The sequence below is a fragment of the Telopea speciosissima genome, chromosome 6 (genome assembly GCF_018873765.1).
Source record: "Telopea speciosissima isolate NSW1024214 ecotype Mountain lineage chromosome 6, Tspe_v1, whole genome shotgun sequence".
NCBI classification, from domain to species: Eukaryota; Viridiplantae; Streptophyta; class Magnoliopsida; order Proteales; family Proteaceae; genus Telopea; species Telopea speciosissima.
Genome location: NC_057921.1, coordinates 4,398,636 through 4,426,200, shown reverse-complemented (window position 1 = coordinate 4,426,200; position 27,565 = coordinate 4,398,636). Strand labels below are relative to the sequence as shown.

The 27,565-nt window shown below is 42.9% G+C and overlaps 1 protein-coding gene across 1 annotated transcript in view; it reads left to right on the top strand.

The window, feature by feature from the left end:
- The window catches only part of LOC122666245 (extra-large guanine nucleotide-binding protein 3-like), a 49,334-nt gene extending 23,381 nt beyond the window's left edge, over window positions 1-25,953 (top strand). Inside the window, exons 7-8 of the mRNA XM_043862404.1 lie at window positions 24,551-24,723; window positions 25,248-25,953. Of these exons, the coding sequence (XP_043718339.1) occupies window positions 24,551-24,723; window positions 25,248-25,836 (762 nt within the window). The 3' untranslated portion in view covers window positions 25,837-25,953. The remainder of the gene's footprint in view (window positions 1-24,550; window positions 24,724-25,247) is intronic.
- The last annotated feature ends 1,612 nt before the right edge of the window (window positions 25,954-27,565 follow it).

Genomic DNA, 27,565 nt, shown 5'->3' with positions numbered 1-27,565 from the left:
CACGCATCACGGGTCTTCCTCAACTATCACCGAAAAGACTCGCACCAGAGGTATGACCTCCATCCGGGTCCACACCAATATTGTCATAGTAACCAAAGCCCGTCTCCATGAGATGAGTCTCCCTGCCACAGAGACATCCACCTGCAGGATTATCTAACAAAAGCATATACAAAAGAGTGTGAGCTCCACCGAGCCCGTGCATGAAATACAACCATACATGCATATGCAATCACAACCATATGAGTCCTACATGAGGTGCTGTTCATTTTATTTATTAGCCACCTAACATCACAACTAAGGCAGGTAAGTGCTACTACAATCCCCAATATATGTATCCCTGGTGCGGACTTTTAACCCCTTCCCGCCATACACCCATTGAGTTGTCAGAGAGGACCGATCAACTCTCGCATTAGTCACCAAGGTCAGCCCGACCAGCCCTCTGGGATTAACTTGTGAGGCATCTATCCTCATTTCAACATACATATTTCTTTTGTAGGCATATAGCCTCATAACCACCCTTTCGGTGCAAAACATTTCCATTTCTTTTCTCTTTCTTTCTTTTTCTTTTTCACTTTCATATGGTTACTCCCACAGGCATCCAACACCTTAACCCCTGTTGGCAAGGGTGCGTAGCACAGGTGATGATACTCTAGCCCAATGCATTCTATATGGCATAGTATGAGTCGAGTGATGTCAACCGTATCCCATTCTACGGGCTGCCACAAGCCTTATTTCCAAGCCGACTACGGTATCTAGTCTAGCAGTTCACATGCAAGCATTCATTGTTCATCCTCAGTATTCACCAGTCAAGCATTTCTTACTTAACAGAATATACAGTAATTGAAATAAATGAATAGAGTAAATAGCATCATTGTAATTGTCATGACTCGCTAGGGATGTTACATTTACACACGCGCTGTAATTTCACTCATCTTGCTCTAGTCCTACTGGCTCAGTTGTTGGCTCGGTCCCGGTTGGTAACTGGCACTGCACCTCGAGCTTGGGACCAAAACCTAGTTTATCGGACCATAAAAGTGTGTCAAACAATGTTTAAGATTTTATCGGTGTCCTAGAGTTGGTCTAAGCTTAATTACACTGACTTTGTATTTATATAGGTATTACTTAGAATTCTCTAGGTCTTGCACTGGGCTTTCAGGTCTATCTCCCGGTGCATCATCTAGAGATGAAAGATTCACTTGTCTCGGTATTTCACATCATAGATGGCATTTGGGCTCAGGTTTGATTTCTGCCTTTTGGACCTTCACCTATGGACCTAGGATAGCATGGGGAGGATGTAAATGACCAAAATACCCTCCCCATTGGTCCTTGCTGTCATCCATACCTCAGATGCTCAAGTGGGCCCCACAGGGCCAGGTAACTATGCCCATAACTAGTTTCAGCTGGGCTGTAAACCTTTGCATTGGTTTGTGAGGTTGATAGGGCCATGCATAGACAGGCTATGATGTGAAATACCGAGACAAGTGAATCCTTCATCTTTGGATGATGCATTGGGAGATAGACCCGAAAGCTCAGTGCAAGACCCAAAGAATTCTAGGTAATATCTGTATAAATACAAAGTCAATGTAATTAAGCCTAGATCAACTCTAGGACACTGATAAAATCTTAAACATTGTTTGACACACTTTTATGATTCGATAAACTAGGTTTTGATCCCGAGCTCGAGGTGCAGTACCAGTTACCAACCGGGACCGAGCCAACAGCTGAGCCAGTAGGACTAGAGCAAGATGAGTGAAATTACACCGTGTATGTAAATGTAACATGGCTAGCGAGTCATGACAATTACAATGATGCTATTTACTCTGTTCATTTATTTCAATTATTGTATATTCTGTTAAGTAAGAAATGCTTGACTGGTGAACACCATGCTTGCAAGTTTCGGAAGCATGAGTGATACTACTAGTGAGCATCAGTCATGGCATTCATCTCAGCATCATCATGGCTATGACTATGGCCAGGAGAGCACCGGTTCTGAATATAGTGGCTATGGTCAGTTTAAGCAGTTAGCAGTTGAGTTTGACAATCAAAGCACTGGGTCAAGTTTTGGGTACATATTCCCAGTCCCAAACCAGCCATACACGCCTTAAACTCAATATGAGCAGTGGATCTCACACCTCATACCAATAGCCTCCCATGTACCCTAGGATAGGGAGTTTGGTATATGTTGATGATAATACTTATATGGAGGCTGTGTTACACTATGCGCAACACTTCAGCAATTCTATGACATAGGAATTCTTTATGGATCAATATGGGGAAGAATTCATTACTCGATCACATTTTAAATAACAAATTCAGAGAAGATTGATGTAATGTACTTTTTATTTGAATGTTTTGATTGATATGTACTAAATTGAATGTTTTAATTGCTAATTTGCTATGTATTACTAAATTATGTGTAGAGTAGGTTGTTTTAGTACGACTCGTCGCCTACCAACCTATGGTCCAAAGTGAAACTCATATTTGGATTTGTTTTTTGGGAAATTTGGGCATGCCATTGTGTTTAAATGGCATGAAATAGGCTGAATACCAAGTTTCAGACCCAAAATATGTGTAAAACCCATCGAGTTGGGGGTCCGAGTAAAAAAAAAAAAAAAATGCAATAACTCGCCGAGATCTCGACTCGTCTCGGTTTTTGGCTGGGCCGAGATGCCTCCTAGACCTGAGTTTTCGAATCTTGACCAGGACAGACACTTATTTATGCCAAAAGTAAATGCTTTTGTATTTGTATTTCATTTACATTTTTATTTGTATTTCATTTACTTAAGATATTTTTCATAAATAAGCAAATACCCCGCTATTTGAATCCAATAAAAATAATTAAAAAATCAAATTTTAAAAGAAAAAAAAGTCACCCCCCCAGTTCAAGAACAAAAACTAGATTTTTGACGGTAGATGCAATTTTCAACTTTCTAATGCTGGGGTTTTTCTCAAATCTAAAAATTCCATAAATCTTAATATGGTAAAACATTGCTAAAAATCAAAAGTGCGGTAAAATTTCATTTGTTTTGATGTCCAAAAAAATATTTTCATTCAGGGCGATTTTGACAGCATTCGCGCACACTAAATTAAGTTTGACCGGTACATAACTCCTTCAACATTAATCAGATTTAAGCAATTTTGGATTTGTTGGAAAGCTTTGAAAACAAAGCTAAAACAAAGCTAAAACAAAGCTTTCCAATAAGTCCAAGATTGCTTAAATCTGATTTATATTGAAGGAGTTACGTACCGGTCAAACTTAATTTGGTATGTCCGAATGCTGTCAAAATCGCTTTGAATGAAAATATTTTTCTGGACATCAAAACAAATGAAATTTTGCCGCACTTTTGGTTTTTAGAGATGTTGACCATATTAAGATTTATGAAATTTTTAGATTTGAGAAAAACCCCAGCATTAGAAAGTTGAAAATTGCACCTACCGCCAAAAATCCAATTTTTGTTCTTGAACTGAAGGGTCGGTTTTTTTTCCCTTTTAGAATTTGATTTTTTAATTATTTTTATTGGATTCAAATAGGGGGGTTATTTGCTTATTTATGAATAATATCTTTAGTAAATGAAATACAAAATCATTTTTTTTTTTTATTTTTATTTTTAACCCGAATATTATCTAGGACTTGGGCTGGCCCCTGGCATTTTATTGAATAGTTAACTCATAAAAATCAAGTACAATGGGGGGGGACTTAACCCGCCTTACCCCAACCCACGGAAAAGACAAACTTTGCACTCTCTCAACCAACACACAAGTGCAGATAAAACCTGCATCCAACCCTCCCATAGACAAAGACTACTTACGAATAACAGGTAAGCCTATTGCATCCTCCTAAACTATTTTCCTCTGCTCCGAGGGGAAGTCGAGCCACGAAAGAAAAGTCGTGTTCGATGCCGAGTCGCAGGCATAATTAGCTAGCCAGTCAGCCGCTCTGTTACCTTCTCTGAAAGTGAAAGATACCATCGGCCGAAGGGCTTGCACCAAAGCCAGAATGTCATGGAACCAGTACCATCCCTTCCAAATATTGCATCTCTTTAAAGAGACACAGTGAACCACTAATGAGGAATCTGAATTTACATGGAAATCTTCAAGACCCAATTCAGCACAGAGCTTAAGGCCATCCCTTAAGGCTCTAAGTTCCGCAATGGAGTTGGTATACTCCCCATAAAAGTGAGCAAAAGCCGTTAGAACTTTTCCTCTTCCATCCCTAATAATCCCACCCCCCTCCCCCCACACCAGGGTTACCTCTACAAGCCCCATCCACATTGAGCCGTATAGCCGTGAAGGGGGGACACCAAAAAACTGCTAAAGGTGGCTTGCAACGAAAAGGAGCAGGAGCAATATTGAACACTTGGAGGACATTCCTATCCCTAAAAGAGATTGATCTTTTGGAGGCAACACAAGGGATTTCTTTCACCCAATTTTTCACCACTTCCACAATGACACTAGCCGGTCTAGGTCTCCCTCCTTGCCTTCTGTTGTTCCTTTCCTTCAACAATTCCCAAAAAATGAGAGATGGGATCAACCCCATGATATTTCCACTTATGCCTTTCCCCTTAGCATGTTCTTGCCAAAATAACATATGCCCTCTGGCATCTTGGGACATTAATATCTCCACATTGAAAACTAAGAAAAAGTAGTTCCAAACCTTATAAGCTGTCCTCTCTTCCACCAAACAGTGAGAAGTCGACTCAGAAGCAGGCGGAGCACAACAAAGACATTTGGAAACCAAGGGAATGCCCAAAGCTTTCAACGATTCATCAGTAGGGATGTCGCCACACGTGATCTGCCAGGAAAAGAAACCGATTTTCAGGGGGAGAGCACGGTTCCATAGCCATTTTGTAAACGGTTTCAGAGTCGAGGAAGTTCTGATTATATCCCAAGCGGATTTGGTGGAGAAGGTACTGTCACTAGAAGGAGACCACACTAATTTATCTTCCTTATGTGAGATGGAATAGAAACTGCTCAAGATACTGTCTCTGACAGTCTGGGAATCAATTTGCATCAAGATATTGACATCCCAAGAGCCATCAATATGTAGCACATCTCCAACTCGAGTATCCAAATCCAGGTTGATTGCCCCATCCACCTGGTCCAAAAGTGGGCCCCATCCTGACCAGTTATCCAGCCAAAATTTAATGTTCCTCGAACCAATGAGCCAGCTGGAGTTAGCAAGTAATAATTCCTTGTGTTGTAAAGCTCTTCTCCAGGAGATGGTTCCTATGTTCCTTTGGTTAGCCAAAGCAAGATGCTGATTCTGAAGAAATTTAGCTTTGAAGAAAGAGCACCAAAGGGAGCTTTCATGCATGATTCTCCAAAGGCCCTTTAATCTCAAACCCATACTAATATCTTCCAGCCTGCGAATGCCAAGACCCCCTTCTTCAAGAGGTTGAGTGATCTTGTGCCACCCCACCCAGTGGTGTCGCTTACCCCAGTCAGAATAGCCCCACAAGAAGTCAGCACAGATACCATTAAATTTCCTAATCACAGCCTTTGGAGGATTCAGAGTAGAGACAATGTGAACTGGCATAGAGTTCAAGACGTGCTTCACAAGAGTCACTCTCCCACCTGAAGATAATAATTTACCCGTCCAACCTGCCACCTTTTTGCGCATCTTGGCCAAAAACTCATCGAAAAGATGGATTTGGAGACGCCCCGTATACATTGGTGCTCCAAGGTAAGTTAAGGGAAGTCTTTTCTTGGAGAAACCTGTAATCCTCTCAATCAGACGACTTCTATTGTCCTCCATCCTTTTGCCAACAATAAAGCAGCTCTTTTGCTTATTTATTAGCTGCCCTGAAGAGACCTCATAACTGGCAATAAGTCCCATGATTTGATTTAGAGAATTTTTGAGACCCCTTGCAAAAATAATGGTGTCATCTGCAAAAAGACTGAGAAATTCCTGGGCAGCCCCTAGGAAGGTGAAAATATTGCGCCCTCCCTTCAAGGAATAAAGATCTTAGACCCTTGCTTAAAACTTCCTCTGCCAGGATGAAAAGGGAAGGCGAAAGAGGGTCACCTTGTCTCACCCCCCTGGTCGACTTGATAAACCCCTTAGGGCCTCTATTCAAAATTACCGAAAACCAACAGTTCTCCACAGTTTTCCTAATTAGATTAATCCAAGGGGTGGCAAAACCAAATTTCTCTATTTTGCCAAATTTCTCTAGGACTTTATACAGGAAGTCCCATTCCAGGCGGTCGTAGGCCTTGGCCATGTCCAATTTGAGAACCACATTCCCCCCTATGGCTTTCCTATCAATATCATTAATAACCTCTTGAACCAAAGCAATATTATCATGGATGCATTTGCCTTGGACAAAACCCGCTTATTCCTCCGAAATAATCGAAGGGAGGATGGGCGCTAATCTAGAAGCAATGACCTTAGCAATAATTTTATAAGAAAAATTGCAAAGGCTAATAGGGCGAAAATCGGACATTACCTCAGGGTTGTCCTTCTTGGGGATAAGCACCAAATGAGCCGAAGTAAAGCTCCTGGGGACGAAACCACCGGCAAAAAAGTCCTTGACCGCTTCCCACACCTCTTGACCAACTATCTCCTAACAAGCAGTAAAAAAATAGCCCGAGAAGCCATCCGGACCTGGAGCACTATCCGCAGACAGCTCAAAGACCGCCTTCTTAACCTCCTCAAACAAAGGCATGGCCAGCAAGCTAGCGTTATCCTCATCAGTGATCAGCTGGGGAATGTATTGCAGTAGATTATCGTCTCTTTGGGGACCCTGGGAAGTAAAGGCTGCAGTAAAAAAATTGATGGCTTCTTCTTCCACCCTTTCTTGACTGTTTTTTATTTTGTCCACTCCTTTGTGTTGCCTACAGACATTGACCATCGTATGAAAAAATTTGGTGTTCCTGTCGCCCTCTTTCAACCACTTCACCCGAGACTTTTGTCTCCAAAAAATCTCTTCCTGCAACAAAACCTCATGTAAAGCCTTTTTCACGGATGCCAATTCCTCCTTAGAAACGTCACTAGGAGCTTGGTCACACTCAATCTCCTTTTAAGACACTGCATCTTCTGCTTCACGGACATTTTGGTGATGTTGCCAAAAGTAGATTTATTTCAGCTGCGCAGATGAGAACGAAGGGCCTTTAACTTAGCAAACAGAATGTAGAGTGGAGAACCCAACACAGGCACTGACCAAGACTGCCGCACACAACTCAAGAACTCGGGGTGAGTAATCCACATCTGCTGAAATTTAAAGGAGGAGACTCTAGAAACCCTCTCGATAGAGCACTCCAGCTGAACGGATGAGTGATCAGAGAAGGTTCTGTTATGATGGATGACCGGACTCATGGCAAAATGGTTCGCCCAGTGACCGTTAAACAAAAATCTGTCCAGGCGAGCCAGAATCTTCCCCCTCCCCTCTTGATTATTAGACCAAGTAAACATACTTCTCTCAAACCCTCCATCCACTAAGGCCGCATCATTAATGAATTCCCCAAAATCACCTATAGAAATAGGACAGACCGCCCTTCCCCCAAGCTTTTCCACTGGGTCAAAAACGGCATTAAACTCCCCTCCAATCGCCCAAGGCAAGGTAATGGCTATCGCGTCTTCACTCAAGCTTGACCAAAGCAACCGACGTTCCGCCGCCGTACACAAAGCATGAACAAAAGTGACTAAACACTTCGAAGATGCAGTCAATGTGCATTCCAAAGAAACATATTGCATGTGACCCTTGAGTATTGAAACCTGAATGTCTCCCTTCCAGAAGACCCAAATTCTGTCCCCATGTTCTGCACCGTTAGAGCAAACAGCGTCCATGCCCAGCTTCCTCATAATACATGGAGCATTTGAGAAAGGTATTTTAGGTTCTGCAACCGCCACCATAACTATTTTGGAAGAATCAACAATAGCCTTCAACCGCCTTAAAGAAGGTTTATTCCCTACACCCCTTATATTCCAAAATAAGCAATTCATAAAGTCACCAAAGGAGTAGTGCACACGGATCCCAAAGATCTCTTCTCCCGACGCTGTTGCAATATTACTTCTTGCATTTCTCTAAGAGTAGGGTCTCACCCTCATGTTTTCAAAAATTCGGTCGAGTGGTGCTGTCTTACCCTCAGATTTTAAAAGTTCGATCGAGCGGTGCCGTCTCACCCGTAGATTTCAAAAGTTCGGTCGAGTGATGTCGTCTCACCCTCATGTTTTCAAAAGTTCGGTCGAGCAGTGCTGTCTCATCCTCGAAAGTTCAAAGCCCGGTCGAGTAATGCCGTCTCATCCTCACCTTTTCAAAAAGTTCGGTCTAGTGATGTGATCGCCCATAGTCTCTGATCTCTACTGTTTAGCTCAATCACCCATAGTCTCTGAGCTTGATCACCCATAGTCTTTGATCTCTGTTGTTTAGCTCGATCACTCATAGTCTCTGAGCTCTGCTGTCTAGCTCGATCACCCATAGTCTCTGATCTTTGTTGTTTAGCCTAATCACCCATAGTCTCTAGTCTCTGCTGTTTAGCTCGAATACCCATAGTCTCTGATCTCTATTGTTTAGCTCGATCACCTATAGTCTATGATCTCTGCTATTAGCTCGATCCCCAACCTGAATTTTTGCACTTTTTTAACTCATATGACAAGTCGACCGAGATTTTGCACTTTTTTAACTCGCTGGAGACTCAACGCAGTCCCTTGAGCGCTTATTGTGAGGGACCTTAATACAGGCCTTGAACGCTTGGTCAAGTGGGCTCAACACAAGTCTAGAACGCTTGGCGAGGTGGGCCTTAACAAAGGCCTAGAGCACTTGGCGAGGTAGACCTTAACACAGGTCTAGACCGTTTGTCGAGGTGGACCTTAACACCAGCCTAGAGCACTTGGCCAGGTAGGCCTTAACACAGGCCTAGAACACTTAGTGAGGTAGACCTTAACACAGGTCTAGAATGCTTGGCAAGGTGGGCCTTAACATAGGCCTAGAGCACTTGGCGAGGTGGACCTTAACACAGGTCTAGAACGCTTGGCGAGGTGGGCCTCAACACAGGCCTAGAGCACTTGGCGTGGTGGACCTTAACACAGGTCTAGAGCGCTTCTCAAGGTGGACCTTAACACAGGCCTAGAGCACTTGGCAAGGTGGGCCTTAACACAGGCTTAGAATACATGGCGAGGTGGACCTTAACATAGGTCTAGAACGCTTGGTGAGGTGGGCCTTAACACAAGACTAGAGCACTTGGCGAGATGGGCCTTAACACAGGCCTAGAACACTTGGCAAGGTGGACCTTAACACAGGTCTAGAACGCTTGGCGAGGTGGGCCTTAACACAGGCCTAGAGCACTTGGTGAGGTGGACCTTAACACAGGTCTAAAGCGCTTGTCGAGGTGGACGTTAACACAGGCCTAGAGCACTTGGCGAGGTGGGCCTTAACACAGGCCTAGAACACTTTGCGAGGTGGACCTTAATACAGGTCAAGAACGCTTGGCTTGGTGGGCCTTAACACATGCCTAGAGCACCTGGCGAGGTGGACCTTAACACAGGTCTAGAGCACTTGTCGAGGTGGACCTTAATATAGGCCGAGAGTACTTAACTAGGTGGGCCTTAACACAAGCCTAGAACACTTAGCGAGGTGGGCCTTAACACAGGCCTAGAACACTTGGCGAGGTGGGCCTTAACACAGGCCTAGAGTGCTTGGCGAGGTGGGCCTTAACACAGGCTTAGAGCACTTGGCTAGGTGGAGCGATCGATGGGCGTAACGCAACTATCATTCATGGCTTAGATATAACCTGCGAATAAAAAAACTTCGTAATACAGTATTATTATAAAGGAGAAAATACATAGGCGGGGTGGCGGACCTATTGGTGAAACTCCCTTAGATGCTCTACGTTCCATTCTTTGTCAATTCTGTTCCCTTTAAGTGTTTCGAGGTGGTATGCCCCGGGCGAACTACCTTTAAGACTCTATAGGGGCCTTCCCAATTTGGCAATAGCTTCCCCACTTCCTTGCGGTGAGAGACTTCAAATCTATGAAGTACTAGGTCTCCGACCCGAAACAAGCGCTCCTTGACCTTGGAGTTGTAGTATTTCGCAGCTCGGCGTAGGTGGCCGAGGACGCGGATATGGGACTGCTCCCTCACTTCCTCCAACAAGTCAAAGTTCTCTCGATGTGCATCATCATTTGTTTGCTCGTCGTAATGCGATAAACGGTAGGATGGTATATCGATTTCCACAGGGATGACGGCCTCCGTTCCATATGTGAGCAGGAATGGTATTTCCCCAGTGGGAAGCCTCGTTGTCGTTCTATCTCCCTAGGAATTCCAAACCTGAAGATAACGGATTTCCTAAAGAACTCTGAGATGTTTTTCTCTGTTATCGTCACGAGAGCTTCTACCTCTACCCATTTAGTGAGGTAGTCAATGGCCACGACGATGAACTTCTTTTCCCTTGTGGCGCGGAGAAACGCTCCCAGGATGTCCATCCCCCACATTGCGAAAGGTAGGGGACTGGAGAGGGATGCCAACTGCGTGTGGGGTTGGTGCGGAATAGGTGTGAAGAACTGACATTTCTCGCACTTCTTTACAAACTGCCAGGATTCCTTCTCCATGGTTGGCCAATGGTACCCTTGCCTTAGAATTTTTCACGCCAGCACTCTGGCCCCGAGGTGTTGCCCACATATCCCCTCTTGTACTTCTCTTAGTGTGTACTTGGCCTCGCTCGGTGGGAGGCATCGCAGCAACGGATGGGTGTGGGAGTGCCTGTACAAGACCCCATCTACGAGCACGTAATATGCCTCCTTTAGTTTGATCTTCCTCACCTCATCTTTTTGGGTCGGGAGAGCGTCGTCTTGCAAGTATTTAACCAAGGGGTCCATCCAATTGGTTGCACCTTGGAGCTGCATCACTTCCCTCCTTTCGTCTACACTGGAGCGCAGGAGGGTCTTTATGTAAACGGCTCATCTGACCTCGGTTTGGTTTTGGGAGGTTATCTTTGAGAGTGCATAAGCCTCGACATTCTCGGTCTAAGGAACGTGCTGGATTTTGAAGTGTTCAAGCTGTCCGACAAGTGTTTTGACCAGCCTGAGGTAAGACATCATTCTCTCTTCTTTTGCCTCATATTGCTCAAGAACTTGTATAACGACGAGTTGAGAGTCGCTAATTACTCGCAACCTTCTCACTAGGAGGAACTTGGCTAGCTTCAGTCCCGCTATCAATGCTTCGCATTCGACCTCATTGTTAGAGGCCCTGAAATTGAACTTGAGTGGGTACTCGATCTTAAATCCTTTGGGGCTGATAAGGATGAGCCCCGCACCACTCCCTGTGGGATTCGAGGACCCATCAACAAACAGGGTCCACAATTAGGCTAAATCTTCACATATAGAGGTACTGCCTTCGCCCCCTTCATTTTCTGTCGATGGTGCCTCGGGGACCGTGCATTCCGCTATGAAGTCTACTAGTGCCTAGGCTTTGATTCCCTGCCGAGGTAGGTACCATATATTGAATTCCCTTAGTTTGATTGACCAGCTCACCAGCCTTCCCGACATCTCCGGCCTTTGCAGTATTCTTTTTAGTGGCTAGTCGGTCATCATCAAGACAGTGTGAGATTGGAAGTAAGGTCTCAATTTCCTTGCAGCGGTTACTAGGGCATACGTGACCTCCGCTCTCTGATACCTTGTTTCGGCATCCAGGAGGACCTTACTAACATAGTACACAAGCTGTTGAATGTTGTCCACTTCTCTTATCAAAACCGCACTGATTGCCTGGGAGGCTACTGAGAGGTATAGCATTAGTTCGTCCCCTTGTTTGGGCTGCGTCAGGAGTGGTGGTGTAACGTCCCAAATCTGAATAGGGTCTTAGGCACTACTCTTATGAGTGCCTACCCAAAAGGTCACGATTAAAACGATTAAACATGTTAAAGTAGTAGCAAAAATCCCGGTATCGCATATAACACAGCAGAAGCATACAAGTTAAGTTACAATACAAGAGTTATTTGTACACTGGTGGCAAGTATTTACATTAATGTACACTCAAAAATCTGTTTCTAATAGAAAAATATTACTTTGCAACATCACTAGATGTCCTTTAGGCCTTCATGCTCTAACTCTAATCATACTCTGGAGCTGTATAAGCCTCCTCTCCTGTTTTCTCATCTGAAAAATATCAACATATAAAGGGATGAGCTGAAAAGCCCAATGAGGTGAACATGCTACTATACATGCAAGTGTACATGTGAATAATAAACAAAACATAGGCATAATTAATAAATATAAGGTTTCTTTTCTTTTCTTTTAGATCTAGTTCAGCCTTCATCATCATATATACTTTGATCCTCACCCTAGCCGGTTGCTGAAGTGCCGGGGAGAACCGAGTTCCCACCCTAGCCGGTCACTAAAGCACCAGGGAAGATTCCATCTCTTATAAGTTCGTGCTCCCCCCTGGTCGGTCATTTAGGCACCTCATAAACTTCACTCTTTATTTAATTAGGTCAGGTCTTGGCCACTTAGTGAACTATCATAGTGCACAAACAATTGAGGGTGGTAGTCGACTACAAACATTCTTAGGCACTGTAACCTAACATTATAGATGCACTCTACTATCATGTGTCCAGGCACCGTAGCCCTAGGGGAGGACCCCTCATCTATATAAACATCATATTAGACGTGGTCTACTCCCATGTGTCCAGGCACCGTAGCCCTGGGGAAGGACCCCTTGTTTAATCAAACATCATAATAGACGCACTCTACTCCCATATATCTAGGCACCGTAGCTATTCTCTTTCCTTTTCAAAACCCTCATCCAGTACATAACCCCTTACTGGAAGTCTAGAAAGGGGTGGTAGGCACAGGGATATTGTGCATATTACCATAACCTTGCATACATACTTATTTTTCATTCACATTCTTCTTTTCTTTCTTCCTCTTTCTTTCTCTTTCATTCCAGTTCATTACTTTCACATGGCATAATATTAAATCATCCTCATACATAAATCAATACATAGTACAAATCAGAACTTCATTCCACATTCATTTGCCACATGCATCTTATCATTTCATATGAACATTTCATAGTGTACATTAATCAATATACATGTACTGTCATGTTAAACACTCAGTTTAGATGGAACTGAATAATATTCATTAACATACAACATTCAATCATTTCACCACATATCATAATAAAATTACACATCATAAACATTGTTGTTGCATTCTTTTCCTTCTCATTTCATTTATTTCATTCCATCTTTCCTTTCCATTGTCATTCATCATACCATTAATGTTATTCCCATAAAATACTTAGAAGTATTTTATAATAGCTACAAGGTATTATTTCACATTGCAACATATTTGTACATTTCAGCATTTCATATATTATTGCCATGCATCCACACATCAGCATAACGATCTCTTAAATCAGTAGTTCCATGAGCATCATTCACTTTATCACACATCATAAATACTTATATCTTAGATACATTGCAATCACATAATATAGCCATGAACCCTCACATCATTCAATCAATGCATATATCATTATATATTACATAATCATGGTCCCTCACCTTGCCAACTTCCTTTGCCAAATCTATTTGCAGCAACAACCATCTTCCAATTCCAAGCTTAATTGAAGTACCACTTCCTCAAAAGTCCATCAGCAGCTCCAGTTCCAAGATTCTCAAATTCCAGCTTCAATTTGTATAGCCCTTAAGAACACATTTCAGATTCTGTTTCCAGCGCCTTTAAATTCTTCCATTTTTCTTTCAATTGTACAATCCAGCATCACAGCCCCTTTTATTTCAGTTTCTCTGCAACTCTACTGATTCCAGCTCCGAATCTTCTTACAATTTCCTTCATTGAAATGCTTGAACTCAGTGGTAAATACTTCAATTCTGTCTTCAATTAGCACAGCACTTCATCTTATCCTCTATTTTAATGATTAAATCTTGAATTCCTTAAGATACTTTTCAATTCCTTTAGTCATCTAGCAATACAGCTTCTAATTCCATGAACATGCATATCATTCCCTCCTTAATTGAGCAACACACAACTTCAATCCCTTTGATTTTCCTTCTTGACACACTAGTGCTTCTTCCCTTTCGTGTCTTGCTGAGAGAACTCAGATTCTCAAAACCTTGATCCATAACAACTCTTAATTCAGCCACCTAAATCCATGAATCTCTCATTGTTCCAGTACACAGTTCATCTCATACCATGGTTTGAATTCTCTATTCAGCAAGAACAGAACACCAGCAGCCTTTAGCTCAATTCCTTCATCTCCTTTTCTTTTTCTTCTTCTTCTTCTTGTTTTTTTCTGTCTGAAACTCAACAGGAAAGGGGAAAAAATATTAACAAGAAGGGGAAAAAAATTTGACAAAGGGATTTAAGTCATATTGAGCAGAAACACCCCTTGGTGGGAGTCAACTCACCACCAACGGTGAAAAGGGGGGTGGCGGTAACAGGAAGAGGGGAAGAAACCCTTCCGCGAAAAAAGAACAAGGGGCGGAAGGGCCTAGGGAGGCGGAAAAGGCGTAGGGAAAGGGAGGCGGAAAGACTGGTGGTGGCCGAAGGTGGTGGGGAGGCAGAAAAAAAGAAGGCAGAAGAGGTGGGGGATGGTGGAAGGTGGAAGGTGGAAGGGAGGCGGAAGACTGGCTGGCAGTGGTGGTTGGTGGTTGGTGGGGCTAGGTCGCAATCGCAAGAGATGGGAGGAGAAAACCGAAAAAAAAATTAGCTCCAGGATTCTCAGATGGATTCTCGCTCTGATACCATGTGGAATTGCATGAATACTGGCTTGTGACCAATGTGTCCACAGTCCCTTTATTTATAATTGGAGGGAGAACATTCTAGAATAGATACAATGACCATAATACCTTTATAGCAGAATTACCCTTGTAACCATTATATTACAACAGATCAAAATCACAAGCAGATCAAAATCACAAGCTTAGTGAAGATTATGGCTCTCCTCTTATAGATGCAGGGAAGTACCAGATACTGGTTGGGAAATTGATCTACCTCTTTTTGACTTCGCCATACATCACTTATGCTGTCAGAGTGGTGAGCCAATTTATGCATGCCTCCAAGAGTGGGCACTTGGATGTCGTTTATCGCATTATCAGGTACTTGAAGTCTTCTCCAGGGAAAGGACTTCTATATGCCAGACAACCATTTGAGGATAGAGGGCTACATTGATGCCGATTGGGCTGGTTCAGTTTCTGACAGTTTGTTTTACTTTTATAGGTGGTAATTTGGTTACTTGGAGGAGCAAAAAACAACCAATTGTAGCTAGGTCCGGTGCAGAGACAGAATTTAGAGCAATGGCTCATGGAGTATGTGAACTCATATGGCTGAGGCAGTTGATAACAAGGCTACTATAAGTATTGTTCATAATCTCGTACAACATGACCGAATAAAACACATTGAGGTTAAGAGACACGTCATCAAAGAGAAGTTGAATTCTGGTTGCATTTGTACTCCCTTTGTGAAGACAGGTGATCAAGTGGAAGATATCTTCACCAAAGTCTCATTCCTAACCAGTTTGATACCCTTCTGTGCAAGCTGGGAATGTATGACATCTATTCTCCAGTTTGAGGGGGGTGTTATAGTTTATATAATAGTGGTACTTTATACTGCTAATATCGATTCTGGTTTGTCGAGGGTAAAGAGAAGAGGGCACTGATGGGAGGAATTATGGAGGAATAAGGTTGTAAATGAAGGAGGTTGCAGGAATAGATTGTAATGATAGATGAATGGACTTACTTGTTGGTTTAGGCTGCTGTGATTGATAGTTTAGGTTGAAGATGTAGAGAAAGAATAGATAGTTCAGACAACTTGAGTCTCACTAGTGTCTCAGCCATAGAAGTCCCACCTAGGCCACGCTTTAGGAGTTCCACCCAAGCAAGCTTGATAAACTCACAAGCACTCTTCAAAGAGAAGAAAAGTTATTTGTTTTTTTAAATTCTGGCTGCCTAAAGAGGCTCCCACGATTTCTTTATATAGGGGAGGAAAAGGTTCAGTTGAACCTTTGGTTACATGCATCTTAATAAATGGACTGTTGGAATTCCTAAGCTAGATGGAATTCCAACACCTAGGAACAAACTCCCATACATAGAAACAATCCCCCAAAAATCTAGAAACTAATTCCCATACATAGGAACTATAAATAATAAATCTATCTAGAGCAATGAAAAGTTACTAAACCTTGAGAAATGAAAAGTCACAAATCAGCTGTTCACTTTTGGACCAGATTTGGCCACCCAAGGAGTCCATGGAATTACTGGGCTGATCTTTTTTTTTGGGTGAATAATAATTTCATTACTAAAGAAGAACAACCCTCAAATAGGAGGGAGGAAAACAAGAACCAGCAGAAAAGGTTCAAACAGCGGAGTCCGCTGGAATAAGGGAGATAGAAGAAAGGCCCCAGGATACAACAATGAGCTTGTTCCTTGGGGTGTCAATACAAGTAGAGGGAGTAACTAAACTAAGTTTAGATTTGATTTCGAAGGAGATGGAATCCCAAATCTGGTTGGAAGATCTAGATTTGGAGGTCCATTTCCAATCGAAATCTGGTTGGAAGATCTAGATTTGGAGGTCCATTTCCGAAGATTGCGCTCCATCCAAATGTGGTTGATAGCCGCAGAGAAAGCCATTCTCCCAATCACATACAAAGAGTAGAGCCACCAAAAGTCATATCAACCCAAATCCATTCTCGGTCAAAAGGTAGGATCCTCCTATTTCTCGGCCAGCATTTGGAAAGGATATCCTTCCAGATAGAGCGGGTGAAGGGGCAGCCAAAGAAAAGATGATTTGCATCTTCAATCCCATTCCAACAAAGGCCACAATTGGGAGAGACCATGATGTGCCGGTGTCTGAGGAAAGCTTGCGTTGGAAGGCAGTTGGAGAAGACTCTCCAGACCGTGAAGCTGTGCCGAGGGATGTGGTGCTTGTACCAGACAAGTTTCCTCCAAGGAACAAGCGGGAGGCTAGTTCTAACAAGATCCCAAGCTGATTTAGTACTGAACTTTCCCAAAGAGCTAGGCAACCAAGAGACACAGTCGTCCCTAGTGAAAGGTCTTTTGGAAATAGATGGCAGTAAAGCCCAGATAGAAGTAAGAGCAGGGGTAGTGGGGTCAGGGGGATCCCAACCATCAGCATTAAGAATATCAGCCACTAAGGCATTTCTAGGCAGCCCTGAGTCATAGATTATTCTAGGGCTGACATGGTGAAGCAAAATACCCAAGGGGTGCCAGTGATCTAACCAGAGCAGGGTGGAGTTCCCATTACCATTGTGAGATTGGATAGATCCAAGAACCAATGATCTATTATCAAAAATCTTGCGCCAGGTCCAAGAAGCATCCGAAGCTATATGGACAGTCCTAATAGAGTCTGAACGGAGAAGGCCCGAATATATCCAGTCTACCCAAATGCTTTTAGCCTTTGACACAATCTTCCAAAGTAGTTTGATAATGCCGGCTGAATTCACATCTTTTATCCTTCTAATTCCTAATCCCCCTTCCTCTAATGGATGACAAACCGAGTTCCAACTGATAGGCCGGAGGAATCTAGTAGCATCAGAGCCTTTCCAAAGGAAAGAAGACATGAGGGACTCCATAGACTGAATGATGGACTGAGGCAGCCTATAGATACCAGACCAGTAGATGTAGGAGGCTTGGAGAACAGACTTGACAAGCACCAAGTGACCTGCATAAGAGAGAAGCTTGCCCTTCGAAAGCTGAAGACGTTTCCTAATAGGATCCAGCATAGGAGTGCAGTGATGGGCCAATAATCTCGCCGGGATCAAGGGAAGACCCAAATATTTCACAGGAAACTGACCAATACTGAAGCCACATATACCCTTCAAAGCAGCCTTGACATCATCAGAGACCCCGTCTAGGAAGAGAAGGGACTTGAGGGGGTTGATGTGAAGCCCCGATAAAGCTTGAAAATGCTGCAAACAGTTCATGATAGACTCAAAAGAGGTGATGGAGGCCTTGGAGAAGATCATGAGCTCATCAGCGAACGCCAGATGAGAAAGCTTGAGGGCTTTGCATTTGGGAATGGGGGAGATGAGATGCTGATCTGTACATAACTGAATTTCCCTGGCTAGGAATTCCAAAGCTAAAGTGAAAAGGTAGGGGGAAAGAGGGCAGCCTTGACGCACCCCTACAGTGGAGCCAAAGTAACCTGCTGGGCTGCCATTAACAAGAACAGAGAACCTGGGAGTGGAGATGCAGCAATGAATCCAATGGATGAAGACTGCAGAAAACCTCATTTTGTTCAAGACTTTGGCTATAAAATCCCATCTCAGAGAATCGAAGGCTTTGTGTATATCAATCTTCATAAGAGCAGCCGGGGAATGGTTTTTCCTATCAAAGCCTCTGACAATCTCATTGCACAGGAGTATATTGTCACAAATACTTCTACCCGGGACAAAGGCAAACTGATTCTCACTGACAAGAAGATCCACCACATTCTTGAGCCTAGAAGCAAGGATCTTAGCTATGAACTTGTAGATCAGGTTGCAAAGGGCAATGGGCCTGAAATCAGTGATCACAGAGGCTCCCTCCTTTGGAATGAGGTTTGGAATGAGGTAAAGAAAAGTATGGTTTACCTCGGAGATCTGGCTGGGGTTGAAGAAAAAGCTTTTGATTGCTTTGATGAGGTCATCCTTGATGATATCCCAAGCTGCTAAGAAGAACCCCATGCTGAATCCATCTGGCCCAGGTGCTTGATTAAGCTTGATAGAGTAAATTGCAGCAATAATTTCCTCCTCATTGGGAATGGCACTAAAAGACTGAATGAGTTCATTTGGGATGAACTTGTTGAGCACATTATCAGGGATTTGATCAGCCTCATCCAAAGGACCTGAGAAGAGATTCTTGAAGTAGTTCACAACCATATCTTTGATGTCATTCACATTAGTAACTAGAGAACCATCAGCTGCATCTAGCTGAAGAATGGAGTTGTGATTGGTTCTGGATTTCAAAGATCGTTGGAAGTAGGCTGAATTAGAATCCCCTAGTTCTAGCCACTTGATCCTGGACTTTTGCTTCAGGAAACTTTCTTCTTGATTGAGGAGGAGAGTTAATTCAAGAGCAGCAGCTTTTTCATTGGCAGCTAATTGGGTATTGAGGTTGTCTAGTTGAATTTGCAGCTGAATATTTGCAAGCTTTTCCTTGTAGTCCTTTACATTTTGAGAGACATTGCCAAAGGTGCTGAAATTCTAGGTTTTGAGGGCAAATTTCACATTCCTAAGCTTTCTTGCCAAAGCTAGAAGGGGAGGGGAGAAAACTTGGACAATCTTGTCCCAAGCATCCTTGACAGTAGTTAGAAAAGAGGGATGGGTAGACCACATGTCAAAGTATTTAAAAGGTTTTGGACCAAAGGAGTTATAAGGCTGAATGGATAAAGCTATGGGGCTGTGATCAGATATACCAGGGGAGTCAAAATTGGCAAAGGAGGATGGAAAGGAGGACAGCCAAGTTTCATTAACTAAAACCCGATCCAACTTGCAAGCTATTCTAGAAAGACCAACCCTTTTATTGCTCCAGGAGAAAGGGGGACCTGTCCATCGGAGATCATCCAAACCCAAGTCATCGATGCATTCATTGAAATCAGCCATTGAATCACGGTCCAAGTGGTCACCTCCATGTTTTTCAAACCCAAATCTGATGACATTAAAATCACCACCAATACCCCAGGGGAGAGAGTCTATGGGGCCAGCAAGGTTACGAAGGTCAGACCAACGAGTCTGTCTCTGCTCAGGACAATTGAAAGCATAGGTAACAGTGAAGAAGAAGGAAAATTGGTTTAAGCAGTCCGAGAAGCTTAGATGGATGAATTGGGATGAAGAGGAGACCAAGGAAATTTTGATTTTAGAGGGATCCCAGAGTATCCATAAACGACCATCAGGGTGATGAGAGTAGTTGGATAAGAAGAACCAGCCAGGGGCAATGGAATTGGAGATTCTAGCAGCATTTGGCTCTTTGACATGAGTCTCAAGCAAGCAGCAAAAATTAGCATGAAGTTGACGAATATGGGAACGAACAGTAGCGTGTTTACAAGGAGAATTGAGACGCCGAGTATTCCACAGAATGCCAAGATTCATTGAGGAAGATTTGAGGATTGCAACTCAGTTCCAGTGAGCCGGGACAAAACACTGGGGTTGCGAGAAGCAGAGGAGCTGCGGTGCCTTCTGTTATAAGAGGAGGCAGGGGGTTTCAAGTTTGCAGAGACCAAAGGAATAGGGGAGTTGCAGGGAATATTGGCAAGAGGGGAAACGGGTTGGGACGAAGGAGGAGAGAAAGAATTAGAAATGGGAGTTGGGTCAGGTAAATGGGTGCCCAACCTAGAAATGATAAGAGAAGAGTTGGGCGAGAGACAGGGGTGGGGCCCAGAGAAGGAGACAGACAACTTTTTGCTTTTCTTCTCTTTCTCTTTCTTGTCTTTCTTTGTGGATTTGGTTTTTTTAGTGGGGGGCAAAATGGGTATTTTGGTATTGAGAGAAGGGGAAAGGGACAAAAGAGGGGGTTGGTCCGTCAAAAGGGGCGAAGGGGGATTAACATTGGAAAGGGAAATATCGGGAAGAGGTGGGAAAAGAAGGGAAGCAGAGGGGCAAACCAGAGGGGAGGCAAGATCCTTCGCAGAGGAGGGCTGACCAAAACCAAGTTGCAGGACCTGCAAAGCCATCGACAGAGTGCCTGGAGGAGACTCTTCCTCAGAGATGGCAGAGCAGACATCTCCAGCTATCGAAGACATGCGAGAACGACTTCGAGGAACAGCAGAATCGATGATCTGCCCAGAGCAAGTCCCAGTATCCGTAGGGATGTCATCTCGTAAAGCTGCAAATCGATTTTGTCCAATGGATAAAGGGGGGGAGCCGAGGATGCTGCCCTGATTGACCGCCTGAACATTCCGGCACCGGTGAGCTCTCGACCTGGTGCGACCTCTGGAATGAAAAAGTTCCGAGTGTTGGGGGTGCTCTGAACTTGGCTCCAGGGCGATCTCCGATGGGGTGCGAATGGATAGTTGGCTCACAGAGAGATGATTCATGCCCAGATTTCTTACAGAATAAGCATTGGGGAGGCTTCCAATCAAAGTGAACTTCCTGTTCGAACGAGTGATCCTCCCCATCGTTCACAGTGATAAAAGTTGGCAGGGGTTCATCAACAGAAACTTCAACGCAAATGCGAGCGTACGCTAGGCACAGCTTCCTCATAGTTCGCATATCAGAGAACATTGGTTTCCCCAACACCGAACCAACAGCACTGAGACCTTCCGTGCACCAGAAGTGAAGAGGGAGCCCTGGGAGAGACACCCATAGAGGGATGGAAGAGAGGTCAACTCGGCGAAGCTGTAAGTGACGATGCCACTGTCGTAGAAAGATTGGCTTCTTTCCTACTTGCCATGGCCCACCTTCAAGAACACGATTCTTGTTAGATTCATCAGAGAACTTGAAAATGAAGAAACCATTGTCCAGCAGGTAGACATAAAGAGAGCCATGGGTTTTCCATTGCCGAGAAAGGGAAGATTTGACAATGTGAAAGGAGGGTCTGGAGCCCAGAAAATGGCCCGCTAAACAGGATTCCTAGATTTTGGCTTCATCGTCCAAGGCACCAGGGGAGCAAGAAGCACATTTGGAAGATCCCACGACTAAAGGAGCTACAAAATGTAGGGGGAGCCCTTCAATCGAGGGGGAGGAGATGTGAGGGGCATTGACGAAAGAGCTCCAACGAGGTGGTTCAGAAGGAAGGTCAGGACAAGTGGGTGGATCAGGGATTGGAGGAGGAGAGGGGGAAGGCATTCTGTCCGCAAGACAGGAGAGACAGATTACCGGAAAGGGCAGGTGGCCGGAGAGGAAGTGACACAATCTTCTAGAGTAGTTTGACATTGCCGGCTGAATTCACATCTTTCAGGAAGTGTTTTTGTTACTGAAGTGTACTGGGCTGATCTTGAACCTGGGATAGGCTGGAACTTGGCTGAACTTGAACAAGCCGGATGTTCTGCATCAACTCTCCCCTGGTTAAAATTATTCGTCTCCGACGAATAGCGATGAGACAAGTAGTTGTTATAGAGATCTAGGTAGAGGTGCTTGAAGGCAGCCACATGGATCCAGCTGAGATTTGTCTTGGGACGACCTTTCCAATTTACCAGAAATTTATAGTGACAGCCACGTCGAGTCTTCAGAGAATTGTAACCAACAACACTCGCAATCTGTCTACGAGACGTGAGTTTCGCCCGCTTGTGAGAGGAAAACGCTCCAGTTGTGACGGACTGTCGTTTACTAGGAAGAAGTTGAAGAAACCAACTTGGGTGTCCACATGTGGCTCGCAGTCCTCACACATCCATGCTCCTTCAGGAGTGTTTTCCATGCAATAAGTATGCTCAGCGCCATGGCTGCACTGGCTACAAAACACAAGGTGTTCTCTCCATCCTTCATTTCCACAGATGTTAAAGACTTGTGCTTGGTTGGAAGACTTCCTCTTATCATCATGCATATGAAAGTGGGCTGATGTTGAGTGGCTGATTGTGATCAATCTTCCTGCTGTCTTCAGCTTGAGTTTGGCTGCAAAGTTCAAGGCTTTTATGGGGAGGCAGATCATCAGTGACCTCAACCTTGTGGTTTGAATTATTCTCAACCACTGTCTCGACATTTTCAACCTTCAAATGACTCTTCTTCAGTTCTTTCTTCGGTTGGTACATGACTAGTAGGATGGTGAACAATGGCGTGTCATGATTGATCCAATAGACAATATTTGTATCCTAAGACCCCCACATCTACGCAAGACTCAAGTTCTGAGAGGATTAAAGCTAGTAATGACCACACCAACCATGCAACCACAGGAAGAACCGACTGGATCAACACAAGAAGAAGAAACGGTGATTGAAGCATCGTCAATGACAGTTGAGCAGATTGAAGATTCTACTGAGACAACCTATGTTGAAGAAATTCAAGAAGAAGACCAAGCTGAAACAGTAGATGAGAACGTGATCGATAAGTTCAGCACTTCCGTTGCAGCAATGATTGCTGATGCAAATCCGAAGATTTCTAAGGATACTTTTTCCACTATTGAGATAAAGAATAGTGAAATCGTTTCTGAAGAATATATGGTTACTCCCTTCCTGGCTGAGATTGAACCAGTGGTGGAGCCTGAGAATATTGATTTTATTTTTCCACCAAACTGTTTTGATGAACTTGAACCAGCCAAATTTTCTGCATCACTTTAGTCACTAGTTTATTGGAAGCCATATAAGTGGGGGAGAAGTCGACTGACTCTCACCATGGTTTCTCTCATCTCTTCTTCTTCTTTCTCTAAGGGCTAAGCGAATCTAAACAAAAATATGGAGAAGGCTAAAAACGCGACGTTTAACATATATTGATCATGATTTTCTCATCTCTTCTTCTCTTCTCCTCCTCACTCTGTTTTTAGCTCGCTCTTCTTGTTCCTTGCTTGAATCAATCCATACTTGTTTTCTAACTATATGTACTACTGTTTCAACCAGGTTTCGACAACCAGGTTTCGACATGTTTCAGAAATTTCGATAGTTTCAACCAAAAAATACCAAGTTTCGACCAATTTCAACCAATCCAATTTCGGTAGTTTCAACCAGTTTAGACCAGCCCATCACATATCGAGTTTTGCCCAAAAATTACTAGGTTTTGACGAGTTTTGACCAAATTTTGGTTTCTGGCTGGTCAAAACCTAGGTCGGCACCAAGTTCTTTATCCTTGGTTCATAGGAGAGGAGGGGGGAAAGGCATTAGTTAACGATAAGAAAATAGAGGTATGTAGTCATGTCTCTGGGTTACTGTAACAGACTGAACAATCAAGTGCAGGTGGTTGGTACTTTGACCGTCCAGCTCTCTCAAAAAACAGAATTGTTTGGGATCTGGCGAAAACCATCTGTTTCATTAAAAGCCAGTATTTGAACTTGGCCTTGTTTCATTGGTTTCTTTTGTTTTCAAAGCAAAAACTGAACCGGGTCGAATCACAATGATGCCCTTAGCAGTTGGATTTCTGATCTGCAATCAAAATTATGTGCAATCTAAACCCCCCACCCTAGTTGTTAGATGAATTTTGAATCTTTATCAAACTCCCCTACCCAAAAAAAAAGAAGATTAAAAATATAAATAAACAAACGAAGAAGAAGAAGTAACAGTAGAGACACTCATAGTCAGTTATGTGTCACAATGAAGTATTTCAATCTAGGGTATCTCTTGGATTGAGTCTTCCTAAATTGTCTGAAATAATTTCATGTAGTATACAAATTACTGAATTGTGTGGTTCCCAAAATATTTGTTGTGCAACAACTTGGGACCATAGGAATATCAATTTCCTAGGTTGCTGCGCTTTGTCAGTCTTGTTGAACATTGTGATAAATGATCGTGCTAGCCAAACTTTGGGTTGCAGATTTTTCTGTGACTATTAGTCAGAACATCACACCATGTAATCTGGAATAATGACTAAGAATTTGGAATTGCAGTAACCATAAATATTTTGAAATTTACTGACGTTAATTTGGATTCCTCTTTGAAATTCATTTTGCATTGTGGATTATTTTTTGTTGTCCATCCTTAATTTACGTAGTTGATATTTTATTTGTTGTGCCCTCTCAGGCTGTTGAGGTGTCAAGCAATGAATATGAACCTTCTGAGAAAGATATATTGTATGCAGAAGGAGTCACCCAGGGCAATGGTTTGGCTTTCATTGAATTTTCCCTTGATGATCGCAGTCCAATGTCTGAGATCTATATAGACAATCTGGAAGCTCCACCACCACCTCTGACCAAGTAATGCTTCTTTCCTGCACTCCTTAACAAGTTAATGTCCCCTGAAAAAAGTAAAATAAAACAAAGTTACTGTAATTCATGGAATTATTTTGCTACTAAGGACCGCTTGCAAATTGTAATTCCTGTCAATTCCATCCAATCATCCATGTTGCAAACCTGCTGGTGACCTGGGACTTGTCACATGTGAAGAGGTAAACAGTTAGAGCATACACACAGACACTCCAGCCTGGAGGACAGAGGTCATAAACAATGCAAAAAATGAAGTGGCCAGACTTCCCGTGGCATTTTCTAATTGTCCTGTTGTATAATTGTGGGAAAAACAACCTACCCCACTCCCTTCTTGTCTTCACCCAGTTGATCAAGGTGGACTCTGTTTGTGCACCAATTAATTGGACCAATTAATTGGATACTTGTGCATGTCATTCTATTTTATGTATTCTTTTTCCCCCCTCCCTTTTATGGCAAGTTTTCCTAGTTCTCACAGTTGTAGTTTTTTGTCTTTCAACTCTATCCTCTGTATCCAGATACCAACTGATTAGGGTAAACGCCAAGGGGATGAGTGAGGGACGCAAATGGGTGGAAATGTTCGAGGATGTGCGTGCAGTGATCTTCTGTGTGGCCCTGAGTGACTATGATCAGGTGCGGTATGCCCCTGAGAACAGTGGTAGTGGAATCCTTCTCAAGAACAAGATGATACAAAGCAAGGAGCTCTTTGAGACCATGGTCAAGCATCCATGCTTCAGGGACACCCCTTTTGTGTTGATACTAAACAAGTATGATCTTTTAGAGGAAGAGATTAATCAGGTGCCATTGAGTGCATGTGAGTGGTTCAATGATTTCTGCCCCATGCGGCCTCACCATAACCAATCACTGGCACACCAGGCTTATTACTATGTGGCAATGAAGTTCAAGGACCTATATTTTTCACTCACCAATCGGAAGCTTTTTGTGTGGCAAGCAAAAGCTAGGGATCGTATGACTATTGACGAGGCATTCAAGTATGTAAGGGAGGTGCTGAAATGGGATGAGGAGAAGGATGATAACTATGGTGCAGTGGACGATTCTTTCTACAGTACTGATATGAGTTCATCACCATTTATCAGACAGGAATGAGAGCGAGTGTCTTCCAAGCTCTTGTATAGGCTATGTAACTAACTTGCTTTGATGCGCCACTTCCATGTGCAAGTGAGCTTGTTTGCTACCATATTTATTAAAATTTGTTTGTTGGAGGTGTCTACAGGTCAAACACCTGTGCAACGGGGTATTTTTTTGAATTCCCTTATAGCTTTTCCTATGAATGAGTCTGAATGAGAGTTGCTGTTACTCTAGAATTATCATTCAAATTCACGTATGCATCAATCCTCTGTTAAATCAATCTCTTCAGATCTTCTCACCTAAATGAATGCAGAAAGCAATACTCATTCCATGCTTTACTCTCCTTTAAAAGGCCTCTTTAAGTTACGTGAAGGCCAGATACTTGGCTCTTGTATGGCATGGTGTGGACGCCATCTTCATGTATACTTTGTCATGAGCAGTGAGGAATCCCGATTACTAACCGGTGGTGCACCATATCCAGAGTATCTTATTGACTGCGTGTACTTCCTACCTGTCTTGTGGATCTGTCAACAAGAAAGGCGCGATTGTGAGGTTTTTTTGTGTTATCCAACATCAAAATTTATTCGAGTTCCATGATAACCGGTGAGATGCCGTTAAAAGGGAATCCATTTTGTGTTATCCATTCTCTAACCCCTCCGAATAAAAATAAAAAAAAAAAAATTAAATAAAAACAAACAACTTCTCTTTGGTCTCATTTTCCATCCCATACCTGAATGGGCAGCGGAAAGGGATCGATTATGGTTTCTTTCGCATTCAATGATTATAATATAATTAAAAACACCAGAGGGATCAATAAGAACTTGCTAACTTTTAGTGTTGTTTCTCCAATAGACAGTGGTTCTTCCTCCAATGAGCACACCAGGTAAACAGACTTGAACCTCCAATGGTGCAGTCAAGGTTCTCCAAGTCAAACCTAGATCTTCTTCAAATCTTTAAGAGCAATCTTGGGTTTCCAAAACCCTGACTCTCAATAGTTAGAGAGCAAGAAGAATGGGAGAGAGAGAGCCAAAAACCGTCCAAAGGGAGGAGGGCGCAGAAAACGTCCAATGTTGGTATGGGCATCCCCCTCCCCTTGGTATGATTATATAGATATGGTTTTAGAAACTTTGATTGGATAATTCCCAGTGGAAATCTATTTTTCTCTCTCCTCTTTGACTTGAACTTGTTTAAACCTGATGGGCTTCTAATTGATGAAGCAGAATCTAATAAGGAATGTTTAATTAATTATTTATATAATATTTAATGGATAAATAAAAATAATACCTTATCTAATAAATTAATTATTAGCAAATTTCAATTATACCCTCACATAATAATCAATTATTAACTACTAACCCACCACTAATCAACATCATCATTATGGAATCTAGGGCATATACACATGTACTGCTAAACCCCATTCCATAGAACATATCCATATGTATGTGATCAGGTCCAGCAAAACACGATAAAATATTTTCAATTAAAATTATATATAATCTATCATTTTATGTGAAAATAGGTTTTGCAAAAACCATTTCTAAAACGGTACTGGATCCAAATTCCGATCTGACCATCCACAGATAATTTCTATGTTGATGTTCCCCAATCGGACAGTGGTGACCATGTTGAGTAACTCTCTCACTCACAAAATGTCTGCGCATTCCCAAAACATCAGCTTTGACTCTCTTGAATCTTAGTCATTGATGATCCAAAGAATGCGGTCACATTTCGCAGTGACGAGGTC